An 18,992-nucleotide genomic window follows, 5' to 3' on the forward strand; every position below is an offset into this window, starting at 1 on the left:
GTAAAAACTGATGTAGATGAATTTGCTTATCAGATCATAGTTATAAGTAATGTTATAGCAAAACTAGTATTGGACCTCTACACAGTTGGCTATTTCTTTTTGTTGATCTTACATTTCCAAACATTTAATTATTCCTGTCACCACCTCCTGACTATGCTTTGCTTTATTTTTTACAGTCTTAAAAATGTAGTTAAATAAGATACATCAATGGTGACCTTTGGAGTATGCTGATGTCTGTATCCTTTTGTATGCAGATGATGGTATATTGTTTGGACCTAAATGATCTGTAGTGAGGCATACTGATCTAAAAATTGCAAGTAACACAAAGTACTTATGTTGACAGGAAAAATGAAATATACACCAGCATAATGATGGAAAACTAGAGCAAACAGATGAATTTGTGTTCCTTGGTAGAATATGTACTAAATATGTATAAATAGATGGTAAATTTTAAGATGTACAAATTCTTCTGGAAATATTATTTGGAATCTGAATTTGCAGAAGCTCATGTTGGAGGATTTGCTCCTGAACATAAGTAGAGTACATAAATAATTCAGACAAATTAAGATGCTGAGAAGAAAAACCAATATCCACAATATAGTTGTCTTGGCTGCAAAGTATAAGCTTAGACCATTATAGACTGATGAACTTGGGATAATACAATGGACTGAAGGCTAAAGGTTTTTTCTGTGAGCCAAAATCAACATCAGTCACATGGATATTGAGAAGCTTTGGGCTTAATTAAAACGCCTCCCTTCTAGCTGTAAATGTATAAAAGTGCATTAGCATAAAGTAATGGAGGATGAGGTTGTTAAAGGCTCCTGGAGTTGTTTTTGTATGGCATGGACTGGTAATAATGTGTGTATCAAAGAGGAGGTCTCTGCAATTGGAGATCAAGCAGAACCAAAGAAGGTTGGTGGGAAAAAATGCATTTTTTTAAAATAGGACAGGAGTCAACAAGGACAGTTGGACAAAGGAGCTGGAATCCTAGAAGCCCTCCAAATAGTTATTTTTCCCTCCTTCCAGGAATGAGCCCAGAAATAAAAGTACAAAAGGAAATACTATGAGTGAGGAAGCAAGAGAGTGAATTTAGCAAACAAAAGGAACATAAGCAGCAGATAAAAAGACAATGTGTGAAAATCCTTTCCTTCTTTTGTCTCTTACCATTTGCTCTAGTGGGCGAAAAGGCTGGTGCAAAGAGATGATGTAATCTCCAACAAAGGCAGATGGGAGAACGTAGCCTATTGCAAGGAATGAATCTTAGTTGAAAGAAGTGAAAATAGTTGTGTACTAGAATGTATTTCTGCCTGCCTGACATATGGACATGAGAACTGGGTGTTGTTAGATTTCTTAAGATGCAAGCATGATAAAACAAGAAGAAACAGGGTGAAGAATGGATGGGAGAAGAATTGGATAGAAATTATGAAAATAGTACACTGGTTGATCGTACAGACAGAGTGAAAGACAATTAACTCAGACAAGAAACACAGAAAAGTGTGAATCAGTCAAGAGAAAGGGGAAGATAGGACACGTTGTGGTTTCTGAAAAAGGGGTAAACGAGAAGGCAATGTATGAAGTATGTTTACTTGAGGAAACAAAGAGTTTGTAGAGACCAAAAGATATAGAGAAATACAGTGAACAGCATTGAAGGAAGAAGGAAGAACAACAACAACAACAACCTTGGAGGTCATTTAGTTCAACCCCCTGCTCAGGTAGGAAACCCTATACCAGAGGTAGTCAACCTTGGCTCTTTTATGACTCGTGGACTTCAACTCCCAGAATTCCTGAGCCAGCATGGCTGGCTCAGGAATTCTGGGAGTTGAAGTCCACGAGTCATAAAAGAGTCAAGGTTGACTACCCCTGCCCTATACCATTTCAAACAAATGGTTGTCCAGTCTCTTCTTAAAAAATTCCTGTGTTGGAATGGAGCATTCACAATTTCTGGAGGCAGATTGCACTTTTCTTATAGCCTTTCATGTTAGAGTAGAGTAAAATAACAGAGTTGGAAGGGACCAGAGTTGGTTTTCTAGTCCAACCCCCTGCTCAGGCAGGAAACCCTATACCATTTNTAAATGAATAATTTTTATTAACACGGAGGAGATGGATTGTTTAAGTTTAGAGTTTGGAGTTAGAGATATTAATATTTGTTTACTTGTATTTGAATGTTAGCCTAGGTTTGGTTTGGGAAGTCCGGGGGGTGGGGGGATGGGATAAATCATTGTGTAATACCTGTGATGTATTTCTTCTTTTATGATAAAAACAATAAAAAAAATTTTATATTGAAAAAAAAAAATGTAGTTAAATAAGATACATCAATGGTGACCTTTGGAGTATGCTGATGTCTGTATCCTTTTGTATGCAGATGATGGTATATTGTTTGGACCTAAATGATCTGTAGTGAGGCATACTGATCTAAAAATTGCAAGTAACACAAAGTACTTATGTTGACAGGAAAAATGAAATATACACCAGCATAATGATGGAAAACTAGAGCAAACAGATGAATTTGTGTTCCTTGGTAGAATATGTACTAAATATGTATAAATAGATGGTAAATTTTAAGATGTACAAATTCTTCTGGAAATATTATTTGGAATCTGAATTTGCAGAAGCTCATGTTGGAGGATTTGCTCCTGAACATAAGTAGAGTACATAAATAATTCAGACAAATTAAGATGCGGAGAAGAAAAACCAATATCCACAATATAGTTGTCTTGGCTGCAAAGTATAGGCTTAGACCATTATAGACTGATGAACTTGGGATAATACAATGGACTGAAGGCTAAAGGTTTTTTCTGTGAGCCAAAATCAACATCAGTCACATGGATATTGAGAAGCTTTGGGCTTAATTAAAACACCTGCCTTCTAGCTGTAAATGTATAAAAGTGCATTAGCATAAAGTAATGGAGGATGAGGTTGTTAAAGGCTCCTGGAGTTGTTTTTGTATGGCATGGACTGGTAATAATGTGTGTATCAAAGAGGAGGTCTCTGCAATTGGAGATCAAGCAGAACCAAAGAAGATTGGTGGAAAAAATGCATTTTAAAAAAATAGGACAGGAGTCACCAAGGACAGTTGGACAAAGGAGCTGGAATCCTAGAAGCCCTCCAAATAGTTATTTTTCCCTCCTTCCAGGAATGAGCCCAGAAATAAAAGTACAAAAGGAAATACTATGAGTGAGGAGGTAAGAGAGTGAATTTAGCAAACAAAAGGAACATAAGCAGCAGATAAAAAGACAATGTGTGAAAATCCTTTCCTTCTTTTGTCTCTTACCATTTGCTCTAGTGGGCGAAAAGGCTGGTGCAAAGAAATGATGTAATCTCCAACAAAGGCAGATGGGAGAACGTAGCCTATTGCAAGGAATGAATCTTAGTTGAAAGAAGTGAAAATAGTTGTGTACTAGAATGTATTTCTGCCTGCCTAACATATGGACATGAGAACTGGGTGTTGTTAGATTTCTTAAGATGCAAGCATGATAAAACAAGAAGAAACAGGGTGAAGAATGGATGGGAGAAGAATTGGATAGAAATTATGAAAATAGTACACTGGTTGATCGTACAGACAGAATGAAAGACAATTAACTCAGACAAGAAACACAGAAAAGTGTGAATCAGTCAAGAGAAAGGGGAAGATAGAACACGTTGTGGTTTCTGAAAAAGGGGTAAACGAGAAGGCAATGTATGAAGTATGTTTACTTGAGGAAACAAAGAGTTTGTAGAGACCAAAAGATATAGAGAAATACAGTGAACAGCATTGAAGGAAGAAGGAAGAACAACAACAACAACAACAACCTTGGAGGTCATTTAGTTCAACCCCCTGCTCAGGTAGGAAACCCTATACCAGAGGTAGTCAACCTTGGCTCTTTTATGACTCGTGGACTTCAACTCCCAGAATTCCTGAGCCAGCATGGCTGGCTCAGGAATTCTGGGAGTTGAAGTCCACGAGTCATAAAAGAGTCAAGGTTGACTACCCCTGCCCTACACCATTTCAAACAAATGGTTGTCCAGTCTCTTCTTAAAAAATTCCTGTGTTGGAATGGAGCATTCACAATTTCTGGAGGCAGATTGCACTTTTCTTATAGCCTTTCATGTTAGAGTAGAGTAAAATAACAGAGTTGGAAGGGACCAGAGTTGGTTTTCTAGTCCAACCCCCTGCTCAGGCAGGAAACCCTATACCATTTCAGACAAATGGCTATCCAGTCTTTCTTAAAAACTTCCAGTGTTGGAGCATTCACAACTTCTGGAGGCAGGTTGTTCCACTGATTAATTGTTCTAACTGTCAGGAAATTTCTTCTGATTTCTAGGTTGCTTCTCTCTTTGATTAGTTTCCATCCGTTGCTTCTTGTACTGCCTTCAGGTGCTTTGGAGAATAGCTTGACTACCTCTTCTTTGTAGCAACCCCTGAGATATTGGAACACTACTATCATGTCACCCCTAGTCCTTATCTTCATTAAACTTGATATACCCAATTCCAGCAACTGTTCCTTATACTGTATGCTTTAGCCTCCAGTCCCCTAATTATCTTTGTTGCTGTTCTCTGTACTCTTAGGCACACTGAGTAGTATTTTTTTTGTTTTCGTACCTGCAATTTATACATGAGTACTAGTGGTGTGCAGTATTTGGATCCAAACAGGCTCAGGTATCTTGGAGTTGGCAGGGAGAACTTCATTGTATTTATCAGCAGCTCTTTAAATAAGCTGTGCCTTTTCCTAGGCTCACACAGTAACTATACAGGTTTAGAAAAACATCTGTTTTAATTTTTAAAAAGTTTATGTAACTCAAGCAATTGATGATTGGTTTCATGAAGTGCCATGCCAGATCCAAAGTATCTCTGCTCACTCTGAAAATTTGTATGCGTGAATATTTTCATCTTTAATATTTTTCTATTTTTTGCATTAAAGATAATAATAATAATAATAAAAATAAAAATAATAATAATAATAATGATGATGATGATGATGATAATAATAATAATAATAATAATAAAGTTGGAAGGGACCTTGGAGGTCATCTAGTCCAACCCCCTGCTCAGGCAGGAAACCCTATACCATTTCAGACAAATGGCTGTCCAGTTTCTTCTTAAAAACGTCCAGTGTTGGCGCATTCACCGCTTCTGGAGGCAGGTTGTTCCATTGGTTAATTGTTCTAACTGTCCGGAAGTTTCTCCTTAGTTCTAGGTTGCTTCTCTCTTTGGTTAGTTTCCACCCGTTGCTTCTTGTCCTGCCTTCAGGCGCTTTGGAAAATAGCTTGACTCCCTCTTCTTTGTGGCAGCCCCTGAGATATTGGAACACTGCTATCAGGTCCCCCCTTGTCCTTCTCTTCGTTAAACTAGACATACCCAATTCCAGCAACTGTTCCTTATATGCTTTAGCCTACAGTCCCCTAATCATCTTTGTTGCTCTTCTCTGTACTCTTTCTAGAATCTCAACATCTTTTTTACATCGTGGTGACCAAAACTGGATGCAGTATTCCAAGTGTGGCCTTACCAAGGCATTGTAAAGTGGTATTAATACTTCACGTGATCTTGATTCTATCCCTCTGTTAATGCAGCCTAGCACTGTGTCGGCTTTTTTGGCAGCTGCAGCACACTGCTGGCTCATATTTAAATGATTGTCCACTAGGACTCTGAGATCCCTCTCACAGTTACTACTATTGAGCAAGGAACCCCCTTTACTATACCTGTACATTTGGTTTTTCTTGCCTAAATGTAGAACCTTACTTTTTTCACCATTGAATTTCATTTTGTTAGATAGCGCCCAGTGTTGAAGTCTGTCCAGATCCTCCTGTATCCTAAGCCTGTCTACTGGAGTGTTGGCTATTCCTGCCAGCTTGGTGTCGTCTGCAAATTTGATGAGTTCCCCATCTATCCCCTTGTCCAGATTGTTGATGAAGATGTTGAAGAGCACTGGGCCCAGAACAGAGCCCTGGGACACCCCACTACACACTTCCCTCCATGTAGATGCGGTTCCATTGAGGACCACACGCTGAGTACGGCCGGTCAGCCAGCTACGGATCCATCTGGTGGTGATGCTGTCTAACCCGCATTTTTCTATCTTATCAAGTAGTAGGTTGTGATCTACTTTGTCAAATGCCTTACTGAAGTCCAAGTAAATTATATCCACAGCATTCCTCTGGTTCACTAATTTTGTCACTTGGTCAAAGAATGCAATAAGATTTGGCATGATCTGTTTTTGACAAACCCGTGTTGGCTTTTAGTAATGACTTTGTTTGCCTGTAGGTGTTCGCTGATTCGTTGTTTGATTAAAGCTGCTTTAATTTAAAGACTTGAGTATAGCTGAAGTAATAAATATGCAATACTTTGTTTCTATCCTAGACTTTTTAAACTACAATTTCCAGTTGTAAATATACCAGGAAACTATGTTTTTAAATTGTTTTTTTTTTTAAGCAGGATATAAAGCAATCCTAAAAATGATAATTATCTGCTTAGGAAGCGATGATGTTGTTTAAAAAGACCAAGACTGAAGCACTGAAGCAGAGCTTTGTAAAAAAATATATATAAATAATTCTCTTCCATTTTTCCAAAAAAATATTAAAATGTATTTTATTAATCCAAATTATTTTAATTTGTTCCGACTTAAAAATGCCAATCTGAATAAGATGGACTTGGAAGATTATTTTAAAAGAAAGCAAAGAGTTCACAATAAATTCCTTTAATAAAATATTGTATGGTTTAGATCACCAATTTTTTTTCTTATCCCCACGAACTGCATTTCTCCTGGGAAATAGACAGCGAAACTGAAGATTATCATCATAAAATAAGACAAGGAAGTGATAAATAAATGGTTTGCATACTAGGCCCAACACCAGAGCAATATGGATGGCTATTTTTACTGTTGATTTCTCTTATATTAACTCACACATTTTTCACAATCAGCTATGAATGAACCTAAAAATGAATAATCATGCAATTTAATTATAACAAGAACTAACCTCACAATTTCTTTGCTTCCTTATTCTTCAAAAACATAGCATCCCAATATGTACTACTCAGTATACTTAAACTTGATTATGTGTCATCAAGTCATTTTTTACTCCTAGCGACCACATAGATTTTCTCCATGATTGTTTATTCTTAACTTGTTCCTTCAGTTCTTCCAACGGTGCACTCATTGTTAGTCTATATAATCCACTAAAATAATAACCACCACCCCTGAATAAATCCAATGCTTTTATTGGAAGTTAGTAATTCTCAAAGAATTTCTACTACAGTATGTGAATTGTACAAGAAATCTCTACTTCAGTTTAGGGGGGGGGAATGAAAGCAGACCTAATTTTAGTAATTGTTAGTTGATCTGTCCCTTGTTCTTCAAATTTTGAAACATAGCCAATGTGTCATCTGTTTTTAGAAAAAACAGTTCTATCCTAACAAACAAAGCACTTTCATGGAACTGCAGCCAAAATAATTTCTAAGTGAAACAGTACCCTCCCACCCAAAATGAACAAAGAAAATGTAGAAACATACAGAGTCCAATTTTACAACTTTCTCTCCCAGTTTTGTTAATCCAGTATAGTTCAAGTCATCTAATTAAACAGTTGTCTTTAATTATAAATATGGTATAGCTATCTGCAGCATGTGTTCATGATAATGCTACCATTTTCTAAGCAGAATGTAGCAAGATAAGCTGGGTATTTCATATCTTGAGACCTTAGCATTCTTTCATTTCAGTGCTCATCTGCATTCTCATTAGTATGCATGAGATTTTCATTGAACTTTAAGACTACTAGTGGCATATAGCGCATTGTAATAAGCATAAAAGTGGGCATGCAAATTAAAACTCCGATTAATCACTAAATGTTACTCATTAAACAAAGAGGGACCAACTTGAACACAGACTGTAAAATACAGTATGAAAAACACAAATGCTTATATCTTCAAACACATTGAAAGTCACTATATTTTTCATAAAGACTAACAATATGGAAAATGGATATAGCACCTTCTATCTTCAGATACAATCAACACCCACTGAGAATTAAAGTAAATGTAAAGGTTATGACCACTTTCTATACCAAAAAAAAATGCCTTGCAATTTCTCTTAAAAAGAAACCTAGGTAAAGTAAATATGGATGTTCCCTAGATATGTAAGTAAAAGCATTCCTAATCCTCTGTTGTTATGTTCCTGGTCTGAATAAGGAATACTCACGTTCAAACTTCTGATGGGAATTGGGAGTTTTGTAGGGGTTGGGCAAAAACCATCAGCTTATTTTTACTTGAGAGTGTTGGTAAAATATACCCACATTTTATAGCACATATACAAGGAAAATACAAAAATACAAAGTAATAATAATCATCAATTGAAGTAAACATCCTATGTTAATTTCTGTTCATCCCAAGCAGAAAGATGAATCCTATAGTCTTTCAAGAATTCAGTACTGTGGTTGGCTATTATCTATCAAGAAAGTCTTGCTATGTATGAGCAACAATGCAGTCATACTGTTTAAATGTATTCTTTCCCATCTTTACAGAATATGAATAAGGAGAAGGAAAAGAGTTTCTAATAATATTATATTTCAAGCTTTACTGGGCAAAATGTGCATGAAAAAATCTGTAAAATAGTTATAAAATGCTACCTCATTCTGAGAAACACCGAAACTCAAGCTTTCTGCATCAGGTCTAACCTGTGAACTACTAATATTCTATTCTATGGTTATTTTATTTTATTTTATTTTATTTTATGGCACGTTATATGTTATGACTTGTGGTTACAGTACAACTATAAACTTAGTTATTTACTTAGTAATGGGAATCCTCTGGCCTGTAAATTAAATGCTGCTTAAAAGGTCTCCTATCATAATTAAGCTTGAGAAAAGTCTTCTAAACTAATCAATTGAAGGGAATGTTTGCAAATTTTTTGTTTGTACATAGTGTGTCTGTACTAGATATGAAATATGCCCCCAGATTATTCCTTCAATTTATAGCATGCTTTTCTATTCATTAAATTCTCAAGATGCTTACGCCATTAAAGAAATACACAAAAATTAAAAAGAATTTCATCCATAAACATGTGCAACCACAGGTTCCTGTAATATATGTTATATGCAAAAAGGTGAAACTCTGTAATGCATGTAAACTGTAATGGACACTCCACATTCGGAAGAATGGAAAAAGATAAATTCCTACAGTTTTATAAAGGGAAGCTTTTTTAAAACTGGAACAAATATCTTCATTTATTGGAACTGAGGTAGTGAAATAATGTTTTGAACACAAAGTTATATAAATGCTGAAGCCATTAAAACCCAAACTTCTCTTACAGGAGAAGCAAAATGTGGTCTTCAATTTTTTTACAACACAGTCTCTAAACTGAAACATTTAGCAGTTGAAATGTTAAGTAAAAAAATCTAGTTAAAGTTGCTCTTCGTGTTTAAGCACCTGGGTTCTTATCTGTTCTCTTTGTCACAAACAAAAATATATTGCACACCTTCTTTGTCTAAATAATGGAAGTGAAAACAAAGCACTCTGAACATTTTCTCCACGTTCCTTAAAAGGAGTTGTATTTAAAGAAAAAAAGAGACTACAGCTTATTCATAACACTTTATTTCTATGCTCTTCACAAATCCTTCCAATTCAGTGCCGCAATAATCACAAAGGAGAGAAAATGCTATAGTGATTATAAGGATGCTTAAGTGTTGTGTTAAAAATGCAAATGCAACTAAAAGTATATCTTGCCACACATAGTTTATTTCCTAAATAATAAGAATCTTAGTGTCATGGTTCCGACAGATGAAACTCTTCAAAAGAACTTTGAGGCATTGTTTACCTTAAAGAATCTTTTATTCGAGAAACAAAGTATCGGCACTACATAGTTAAAGCCAAAAACTGAGTTCCCCTCCCCTGGGCACAAAATTGCAAAGCACAATTCCCTCCACCAATTAACTGTCATAAATCATATTCCCCAATTAGCTTGAAGCATGGGCTTTCTCCCCAGTTCTCCAGCCCGCCAAATCTTTATCAACTCTGGGCGCAATAACCTTGGATTCCCACGGCTGAGTTATTATTGTTATGACTAACTGGACTCTCATCCACATCCCCCCTCCTAGCATCAACTAACTCTAAAAGCGAAAGAGAAAAGATAGCTACATTTCCATCTGTTGTCAAAGCAAGAATGTCCGATGTTAGCAGCGTTGACACTTAGATGTGCAAACATATCCTAATCTTAGGAAAATCGTCTAAAAAGATGTTTAGCTTACATGCATACTTGTCAAGAGCCATTCAATCAAAACTGCTTTTCTTACTTCAAAATGTACTCAAAAATGTGCATTTTTCTATCCAACTTTCAGACATTACATTAACTTGTTTTAAAGTAAAGCCAATACTTTAGAACTGAGTTTGAATCTAGGCTTATGGATCATGTTCATACCTCTCTGCAAGTTCCATTTTTCGGGGGGGGGGGATATCTATTAAAATGGTATAGCTCTGTACAAGAGAAATGATGTCTGGACAAACTGAAGAGACAAATGTCAAGAAAGACAAAGTCATGCCCTCTTAAGAATTCTTATGTTAGTAAGGGTGAGGCTAGAAATGTTGTCTTGTGTCTTTTCTGTACAACCTGGGAGAGATGGAGGTCAGTAAGCCAACAATGCCAATAAAGTCTTACCTTCCCACTGGGTTGGAATGGCTCCAGATTCATACTGGTATTCTTTTAGATCCACAGCTTTCACAATTCTTCTCTCTTTAATGTTCTGACCTGTTTCAAGGGGGAGAAATTGTGGATTATTTAGAATGATTCCATATATTTTCTTCAGTGTTGGAACTGATATAGAAATACTTTTATAGTATTTTTCCAATAACTTGAGTATCATAGCATGAAATAGTATATACCATGTTTCCCAGAAAGTAAGCCCTACCCCAAAAATAAGCCCTAGTTTGGGGGCAAGGCACACACCTAAAAATCAAGCTAGGGCAGGGGTGGGGGGTGGAGCTGCCCCACGCATCCTGCACCCACTTATCTTGCAGCCAGGCCTCTCCTGACAGGCCCACTTCTTCTGCGGCGTCTTCTGCAGCCAGGCCTGCATTTCTCAGCACAGGCCTTTCCGGAAGGCCACTGCAGTTGAGAACCGAACTCGGTTCTCGGCTGAAGTGGCCTTCCGGAAAGGCCTGACTGCAAAATGCAAGCTGAAGTTCCATTCCCAGCTGCAGAATGAAGCTGCTCCTTCGGCCACAGAAGTGGGCCAGCTGGGCAAGGCTGTTGGTGCCGGACATGAGTATAAAAGACCCCCCCCCAAAAAATAAGACCTGGTGCCTCTTTTGGAGGCAAAAAAAATAAGACCCGATCTTATTTTCAGGGGAAAACGGTACATACATATACTATGTATATACACTATACATAGTTCAATGGTATCTTGGTAATCAACTGCTTTGAAACTCATCAAATTTGGTGTTCAATGCATTTTTATGCAAAACGTTTGTCCTAGTACTCATTGTTTGTTTGGTATCAACGCACAAGTTAGAACTTGTCAGTGTTGATTGCCTTGTGACTCACATTATTATTATTATTATTATTATTATTATTATTATTATTATTATTATTACTACTACTACTACTACTACTACTACTATTACTATTATTATTATTATTTCTTATGGGAAAATATATTTGATTCTCATCATTTCTGGTACCCATCATGCCTCCCAGAATCAATTAATGCCTTGAGTACCAAGGTACCACTGTATAGTGAAATGTGGATCCGCTTCTATGACAAATATAATGAGGGTGGCTGCTAGACTCTCTTCCTTCTTTATAGAATAGGCAATCTATTTTCTCCCCAGATCAGTATAAAACAATTTTATATAATGGGGAGTTATGGGTGGGAATAAAAATGGGTGTGTAAAACTACCTCTGCAAGTGCAAAGTACAAATTCTCTTATCCTTAATCTGAAAAATCAGGCCCAAATTAAATCATCTTGAGGTATTTAGAAGCTGCAAATAGTTTGTTGTAAAGCACTACAAATGAGGTCTCCGTGATGCTCATACTTCTTTAAAACTAGTATTTATTTGCTGATTGATTGATTGATTGGGAACATCAACATCAACAAAAATAGTAAAGAAGATTACATGGGAAGAAAACTATAGAGGCAAAGGCATTGTAGCCAGCTGGTACTGTTTGAAAAGAGCATTAAAGATAGGGCAATAATACAATAACAAAACTATACATATAAAGAATAGGCATCTCATAACCGAGATGAAGAGAAAGAAGAATACTGATTGGAAATGGAAAGAAGGGCTAATGACTAAGGAAAGTCTACAAATTAATAGTTGACAAATATAAGGATGAAGGCAGAAAGCAAAGATAGGGGAAACCAGATTCACTTAACAACCATGTTATTAACTTAACAACTGCAGTGATTCACTTAACAGCTGTGGAAACAAAGATTGTAAAATGGGGCAAAATTCAGTTAACAAATATCTCACTTAGCAACAGAAATATTGGGCTCAATTGTGGTCATAAGTCGAGGACTACCTGTAACTTCTTGTTATGCATGAATATACATGTACTTTTGATAAAGAATGAAATCTAATTCCTGTATCCTAAAATGTCTTGAGATACATAGTTTTTGGAAAGATTGAAATGAAGGAAGTTGTTTTCTCTTAAGTATAGCAACTACAATATTATAGCCACACTAATGCCTAATACCTAATAAAACATTTGCAAACATTTTCCTTTTCCTCTATAGAAACCAGTTTGTAAATGTTATTTCAAAGCATGAATAAATCTGTACAATTAGTTTTATTTCACTAATTGCTTTATTAGTATTTGAACATCAAAGTAACCTCTTTTTTGTTTACAGGTTTTAAATAAGCTTCCCCTTCAGCTTCCCTGAAAACCAATTTCAGAGCTGAAAGGAAGACGATGGGGGTAAGAAAAGGAAGATGATGGGGGGGGCACCATGGGAGGGGGGGGAAGAAAGGATTCCTATGAAGATGGCCTACTTTTGTGTGAGTATAACATTCATCTTCAAACACAGGACATTATTATAAAATAAGATTATCTGTATGACAAATTCTCTATAATTACCTGCAAATGCTTCCTTTTTTTTTTCTAAGGTGAGAATGGTTCTGATTTGTGGCTGCATTTAGCATATCCTGCAGATGACTAAACATATATTTAGATATCAGCTCTAGATAGTTTTAGTTCAAATCAATGGGGGGGGGGGAGGAAAGAAATAATTCCCTTCTGGCTGCCTATATTTTTCGTTTAATCCTGGTCTGTGTAAGACCTTATTACAAGTAATTTGTCATTATAACTCTGAAGAAAAATGCTAGCCTCACATTTTTTGTCATTTCCCCCCCAACACTTCCCTTCAGGCTGCTACTGTTGATGGGCTTTATGGAAATATAAATTCAATCAGCAGCTGCAAATTTCATGAGCCGTCCATCTTCATGCTGAATTTGTAACTGGGTGTCAAAACAATCTGTGAATTCCTCCCTGATGAAACACACATTGAATTGTAAATTTCTGCAATTTTCTCATGTTTGAATTTAAAGGGCACTAAAATAGAAGTAGCTCATAGAAAGCATCTATCAGTTTAAGACAGGTAATTTCTTTCATTACTTCTTCATAGCTTTCAAGGAGTTAAATCATAAGAACCAGTGAACGTGACAAAATTGAACTATATAGTATTTTTAATATATGCAGAAATAAAATAAAAGATTAAAAAGCTTTCAAATAAGCTTTTTAATCTATTCTAGTTTCATTTTACACAATCCTGCAACAATAAAAAATGAAAAATTAAAAGATTCAGTAATGCCAACATAATCCAATATTTGGGTTTTTAAAAATTCTGGTAAAGATAATAATAGCAGCTATCTCTATCCCCTTGATATAAATTTTACTCAATTAAATATTGGTAGAAAAGAAAATAATACATAGTACTTTAAATTGCTAAAAGAAAAGGACAATTGGCTCAAAGTTGTAATTCATACAGTTTTCTATTCAAGTTGCATTTTCTCTGGGGTAGGCAACCTTCGCTCTTTTATGACTTTTATGCTGGCTCAGGAATTCTGGGAGTTGAAGTCCACGAGTCATAAAAGAGCCCAAGGATACCTACCCCTGCACTAGCTTATAAAATGTGCAAAAGACACAGAATACTACATTGTGAAAGGTTTTATTTTATAAATGAATTTTCCTCTATTGAAGTTAATGCCAAAATATTAAGAGCAGTGCATGCCTCTAAAGATAGTTTCAACAAAGCCACTTGATTCTCTCCCCTGCCCTGCTCTTTCTTCACCCAAGCCACTCATCTTTTTTGTTTTTGAAGCAGGGTTGAATGCTGTTCTGATGGGCTCCCAAATGGCACGCTCGCACATCCCTCTGCCAGAAAGTCTCTGCAAATAATACTGTGCTATTTTATAGCATCGACAATTTAAATATAGATCTGGGCACATAGTTAAACTTTCCAAATTCTTTTACTGTTTTCCATTGAACAAAAGATTTCTTTTTAAGTTAGCTTTATTTTTCAACTTTACCCTATTTTTAACATTTTCATCCTATATGACAGCCCACTGTCCCTTTCTGTACCTTATTTCTAAAATTTCTTCCATGAAAATAGTATCACTTTTCCCTATTATTTCAAATCACTCATTCAAACGTCCCATTCCAACCATCTTTTCATTTTTATTTAGTCCCTAAGGACACACTTCTTCTTCTTCTTCTTCTTCTTTTTTTACCTTTTCCCCCTCTGTCTTTTCCAAATATTTTATCTTGGATTATAAATGCCCCAAGTGGACCAACCTATCTTATTATATTGGTTTGTATGACAACATTGTACTGAGTGCACTATAATAAAAGTGATACTCCCTATCTTACTTACATTGAAAACATTAAAACGCATTGGGCGTTCTTTGCCACTACAAAACATCTCATAAATAGGTGAATACCAAAACTCTGTATTTCTTTTTTATTAATACGTGGATACTATCACGTAAGAAAGAATTTATTTGACTTGAGCGTTGTGAACACTATCTGAAACTCTCCAGTTTTTTACAGTTTAGTTTCCTTTGAAATGGAGAAAAATGAACTCAGAGATTTTGAGATGATGCAGTGTTTTTCACATGCAAACGATTCATTGAATGACAGCACTGGTTTGGAAAAATACCTTGATGATCATCTAGCCCAGCGGTTCTCAACCTATGGGTCGCAACCCCATTTGGGGTCGATCGACCATTTCACGGGGGTCGCCAAGCAAGGCTGTCCGCCATTTTTTTCCCCTTTTCCGGCGGGTGCCTTACCTCCCTTGAGCTGGGCCAGCTGGTGGTCGGCCTGCTCCGTCTCTGCCACTTGCCAGCTACACCTCGGCCGGCCCAGGGGGCGGAACCATGCATGCGCGGCGCTCCCGGGCAGGGAAAGTCCTCGACTTACGACCGGTTGGGTAGTCCTCGACTTACGACTGGTTGGGGTCGTGGCATTAAAAAGGTTGAGAACCACTGATCTAGCCCACCCCCTGCCTACATAGTAATCCATTATTACAGCACACACAGCGTTTACTATCCTCTTCAGCCAAATTTCAAAATTCCCACACAGAGAAAATCTGTTTCAATGTTGAATAGGAAAAGTACCATAAGATAATGTCTCGTCTAAGTGAAATCTACTTTCTTGTTTCTTTAAACCATTGTTTCTTATTCCATTTTCTGGAACAACTATGAACAGTTCTCCCTATCTTCTACATCAGGGCTTTTCAACTAGTGATACGGGTAGCACCTGTGGTACATTGGCATCTGGCAGGTGGTACGCGACCATCCTAGAAAAGTGGTAGCGGGGGAGGGGAATGAGCTGAACCGGTGGCAGCACCGCACAAGCCTGAGCGAGAGATGGCTGGAGCTGCAGGGCTGTCAAGGCTCAACGGAAGTGCCAGGATCAGCGCCAGGCTCCAGTTGGAGCTCGGCACTGATCCTGGTGTTTCTGCTGAGCCCTGAAGATGCACCAATCAGCTGGAAAGCAGCACTGATCCTGGCACTTCTGCTGAGCCCAGATGAAGCGCAGATCAGGTGGAATGTTGCAGCATCTCCAGGGTCTTGTGATTTACATTCAGATGCTTGGCAACTGATTCATATTTATGACAGTCACAGTGTCCGAGGGTCATGTGAAGTGACCAAAACCTGCTGCAACAATCCAGCAGATGGGGGGAATAAAAACCAAACACCCCCCACCCCACCCCCGCTGCCAATCCCCAACAGAAATGCTCACAACAATGAAAACCTCGGACAGGAGGAAGAGCGCGGCTGGGCAGGCAGGCAGGTGTCTTGCTCGGCTGCGGCTTGGGGGGGCATTTTTTTCAGTGCCATTGTAACTTCAAACAGTCACTAAGCGAACTGCTGTAAGTCGAGGACTACCTGTACTTTATCACTTTTTTCCTTTTTTTTTTTTTGGTCATCAAGTTTTTGACACTTTGCTAAGCGATTGGTGGTACTCGGATAGTGCCATATCCTAAAAGTGGTACAATGGGTGAAAAGGTTGAAAAGTCCTGTTCTACATAACACTTCTTCAGATACTTGGAGACAGATATAAAATCTTCAGTCTATTCTTCTTTAGACTTAAATGTGCCTATTGCCTACAACTGTTCCTTACAAAAAAAATTTCCAAAGCACCTTAACTTGGCTGTTCTGCTTTGGACTTATTCCAGTTTAGCAGTGTCCTTCCAAAACTGTTATTTTCTGAGCTAAGCACCATATTCTAGATGAGGTATGACCACCTAGGGTTCAGGAAAAGGGGCTTTTCTGCAGTGGCTCCCACTTTCAGGAACATCATGCTCCTTGAGGTGAGATACACCCCCACCTTCTTGGCCTTCCATAAGAGCCTCAAACCCGGCTCTACTGACTGGCCTGGGGCTCCATTTGGAGAGTGTTTATTGGGCTGGGAAGAAGATCCCATTCCACCCCACAGTATTCTACTTTTTTAAGTTAATCTTTTAATTTAATAGATAAAGTTTTAATGTTTTGTACCTTTGTTTTTATGTTTGTATGTGGCCCAGAGTGGCTTGACAGTGAGATGGGTAGCATATAAATTTAATAAACTAATTAAATAAAAAGTCCAACAGATGATCAGTATAGTCAGTTAATTGTATTAAATAAGACAAAGATAGTTTTAGAAAATGGTGTACTTTACCAAATCAGGAGAACAAAAAGCATAAAAATTCAAACAAGATTAGATCTCTGTCTGTCTCTCTCTCTGTATCTCTGTGTGTGTATGTATATATATATAGAGAGAGAGGTATAAAGGTTTCCCTGTACAGTTGTATCCAACTTAAGGGTTTGGTCCTCATCTCTGTTTCTTGGCTTTATTCATCATATATTCATTTTAAATGCATTTAAGGATACTATTTGCGCACATACTGTAAATGCTCACTTGCAAAATAGAAATGGATAAATCATAATGCAAAAAATAAAATAGATCACAGGGAGGAACTTGACAGTTCATTATTTTTTTCCCAACTCAAATCAATATTGACACTTTCTTCACACTAAGCACACAGCTTTTTTCTCTTCTTGAAACTGATGCCAGTCTGGTCTTATTTTATATATTTTTCTATCCAAGCCACCTCTAATGCATTTTAATTTTGTTTTATAAGTCACTTTAATTTTAAAAAAATTATTTACGCATATTCTATAAAAACCATAATTCAAACTAATTTCTGTATACTGTGAGTATATAGAACACTGATAGCGAACCTTTTAGAGACTGAGTGCCCAAAAACTGGCCCCGCCCCCGCTCCACCCCCTGCCCCGTCCCCGCTCTGCCCATCCCCCGCCCCGCCGGGACACTCACTGCCTCCAGGGCCCACCGCAGATCGCCCAGGCAGCCCAGCAGTGCTATGGCGGTCACGCCCTCTGCCTGCGCCCTGCAGCATCAACTGTGCACAATGTGGTGTGAGGGCAGAGTCTTGTCTACGCTGCCTGGCTGCCATGTCCTTGGCTGCGCTGCTCCGCATGGGCCACGCTCAGGAGCGACTCTCCTTCAGGGGGGCTGCTGGAGAGGAGGGGGTCACGGGGAGGGGAGGCTGGGGCAACGGCATGTGTGCCCACAGAGAGGGCTCCGAGTGGCGCCTCTGGCACCCATGCCATAGGTTCGCCACCACTGATATAGAGTATAAGAGTTTATACTCAGTTTATATATAGAATTTATGTAGAGAGTATAAGTTTACGTTCTGACATACTGAGTTTATATTTAGGCATGCAGCTTTGTCACTTTCATTGGGCTCCTCTGGCCAAATTCAGGGTAAATGAAATGCTCTTTTTTCCTGCTTGTTCAGCAACATTTCTCATTTTGATGGCATCACCTAGTCCAATATATCTTTAATTGTGAAAAATAATACATAGCCAGAAAAAATAATAAACAGAAGCATGTCACTTACATTACAAACTTTTTATTGAAACTCAAACTCATTAACTGTTTTCTATTGTAATTTTTTTCTGTAATTTCTTAACTCTATTAAACCTGGGACTGTCAGATACATAAAAATTTCTTGTCAAGCAATCTTTGAAGATCCCTTTAAATTTCTTTTTGCAAGAATAATAAATATAGAATTTGGAAAACCCAGTACAATTTTGATGGATTGGAGGTATCCTCAACCCAGTAAAAATATGGCTTTTCTAATCTGGCCTTAAATTTAACTGTAAACCAAATACATTCCTTTGCTATCTACATCTTGACTATATCAAAAATCATTGACTCTAAAGTGAACAGAAGAGAATATATGCAGCCCGAGATTGAACTATGTAGTCCTTGGCACTCTCTAAACTTGGTTGTTTCAATGAATGAAACCATAAAGTCATCATCTTCTTTTTTTTTTAGAAGAAATGTCTCCCAAAAAATCAAAGATCTAAAAATTGAAGACAACAAAATTGTAGTTTATTCAACTTTACAATAGCCTGTACATCTATCTATAGATCCAGAACTAGTAAAAGAATCCATGGCAGTAGTACTACACCACACACACACACCTAGTCAAGTATACTAAGATAGAGGAATCCAGAATAATG

At 37.4% G+C, this 18,992-nt stretch overlaps 1 protein-coding gene across 1 annotated transcript in view; it reads right to left on the reverse strand.

The window, feature by feature from the left end:
• Window positions 1-18,992, reverse strand: part of NDUFAF2 (NADH:ubiquinone oxidoreductase complex assembly factor 2) — a 47,401-nt gene that overhangs the window by 12,522 nt on the left and 15,887 nt on the right. The window contains exon 2 of the mRNA XM_015825089.1: window positions 10,614-10,703. Within this exon, the coding sequence (XP_015680575.1) occupies window positions 10,614-10,703 (90 nt within the window). The remainder of the gene's footprint in view (window positions 1-10,613; window positions 10,704-18,992) is intronic.

This window comes from Protobothrops mucrosquamatus, unplaced genomic scaffold, assembly GCF_001527695.2.
Source record: "Protobothrops mucrosquamatus isolate PMUCROS unplaced genomic scaffold, P.Mucros_1.0 scaffold2478, whole genome shotgun sequence".
Lineage (NCBI taxonomy): Eukaryota > Metazoa > Chordata > Lepidosauria > Squamata > Viperidae > Protobothrops > Protobothrops mucrosquamatus.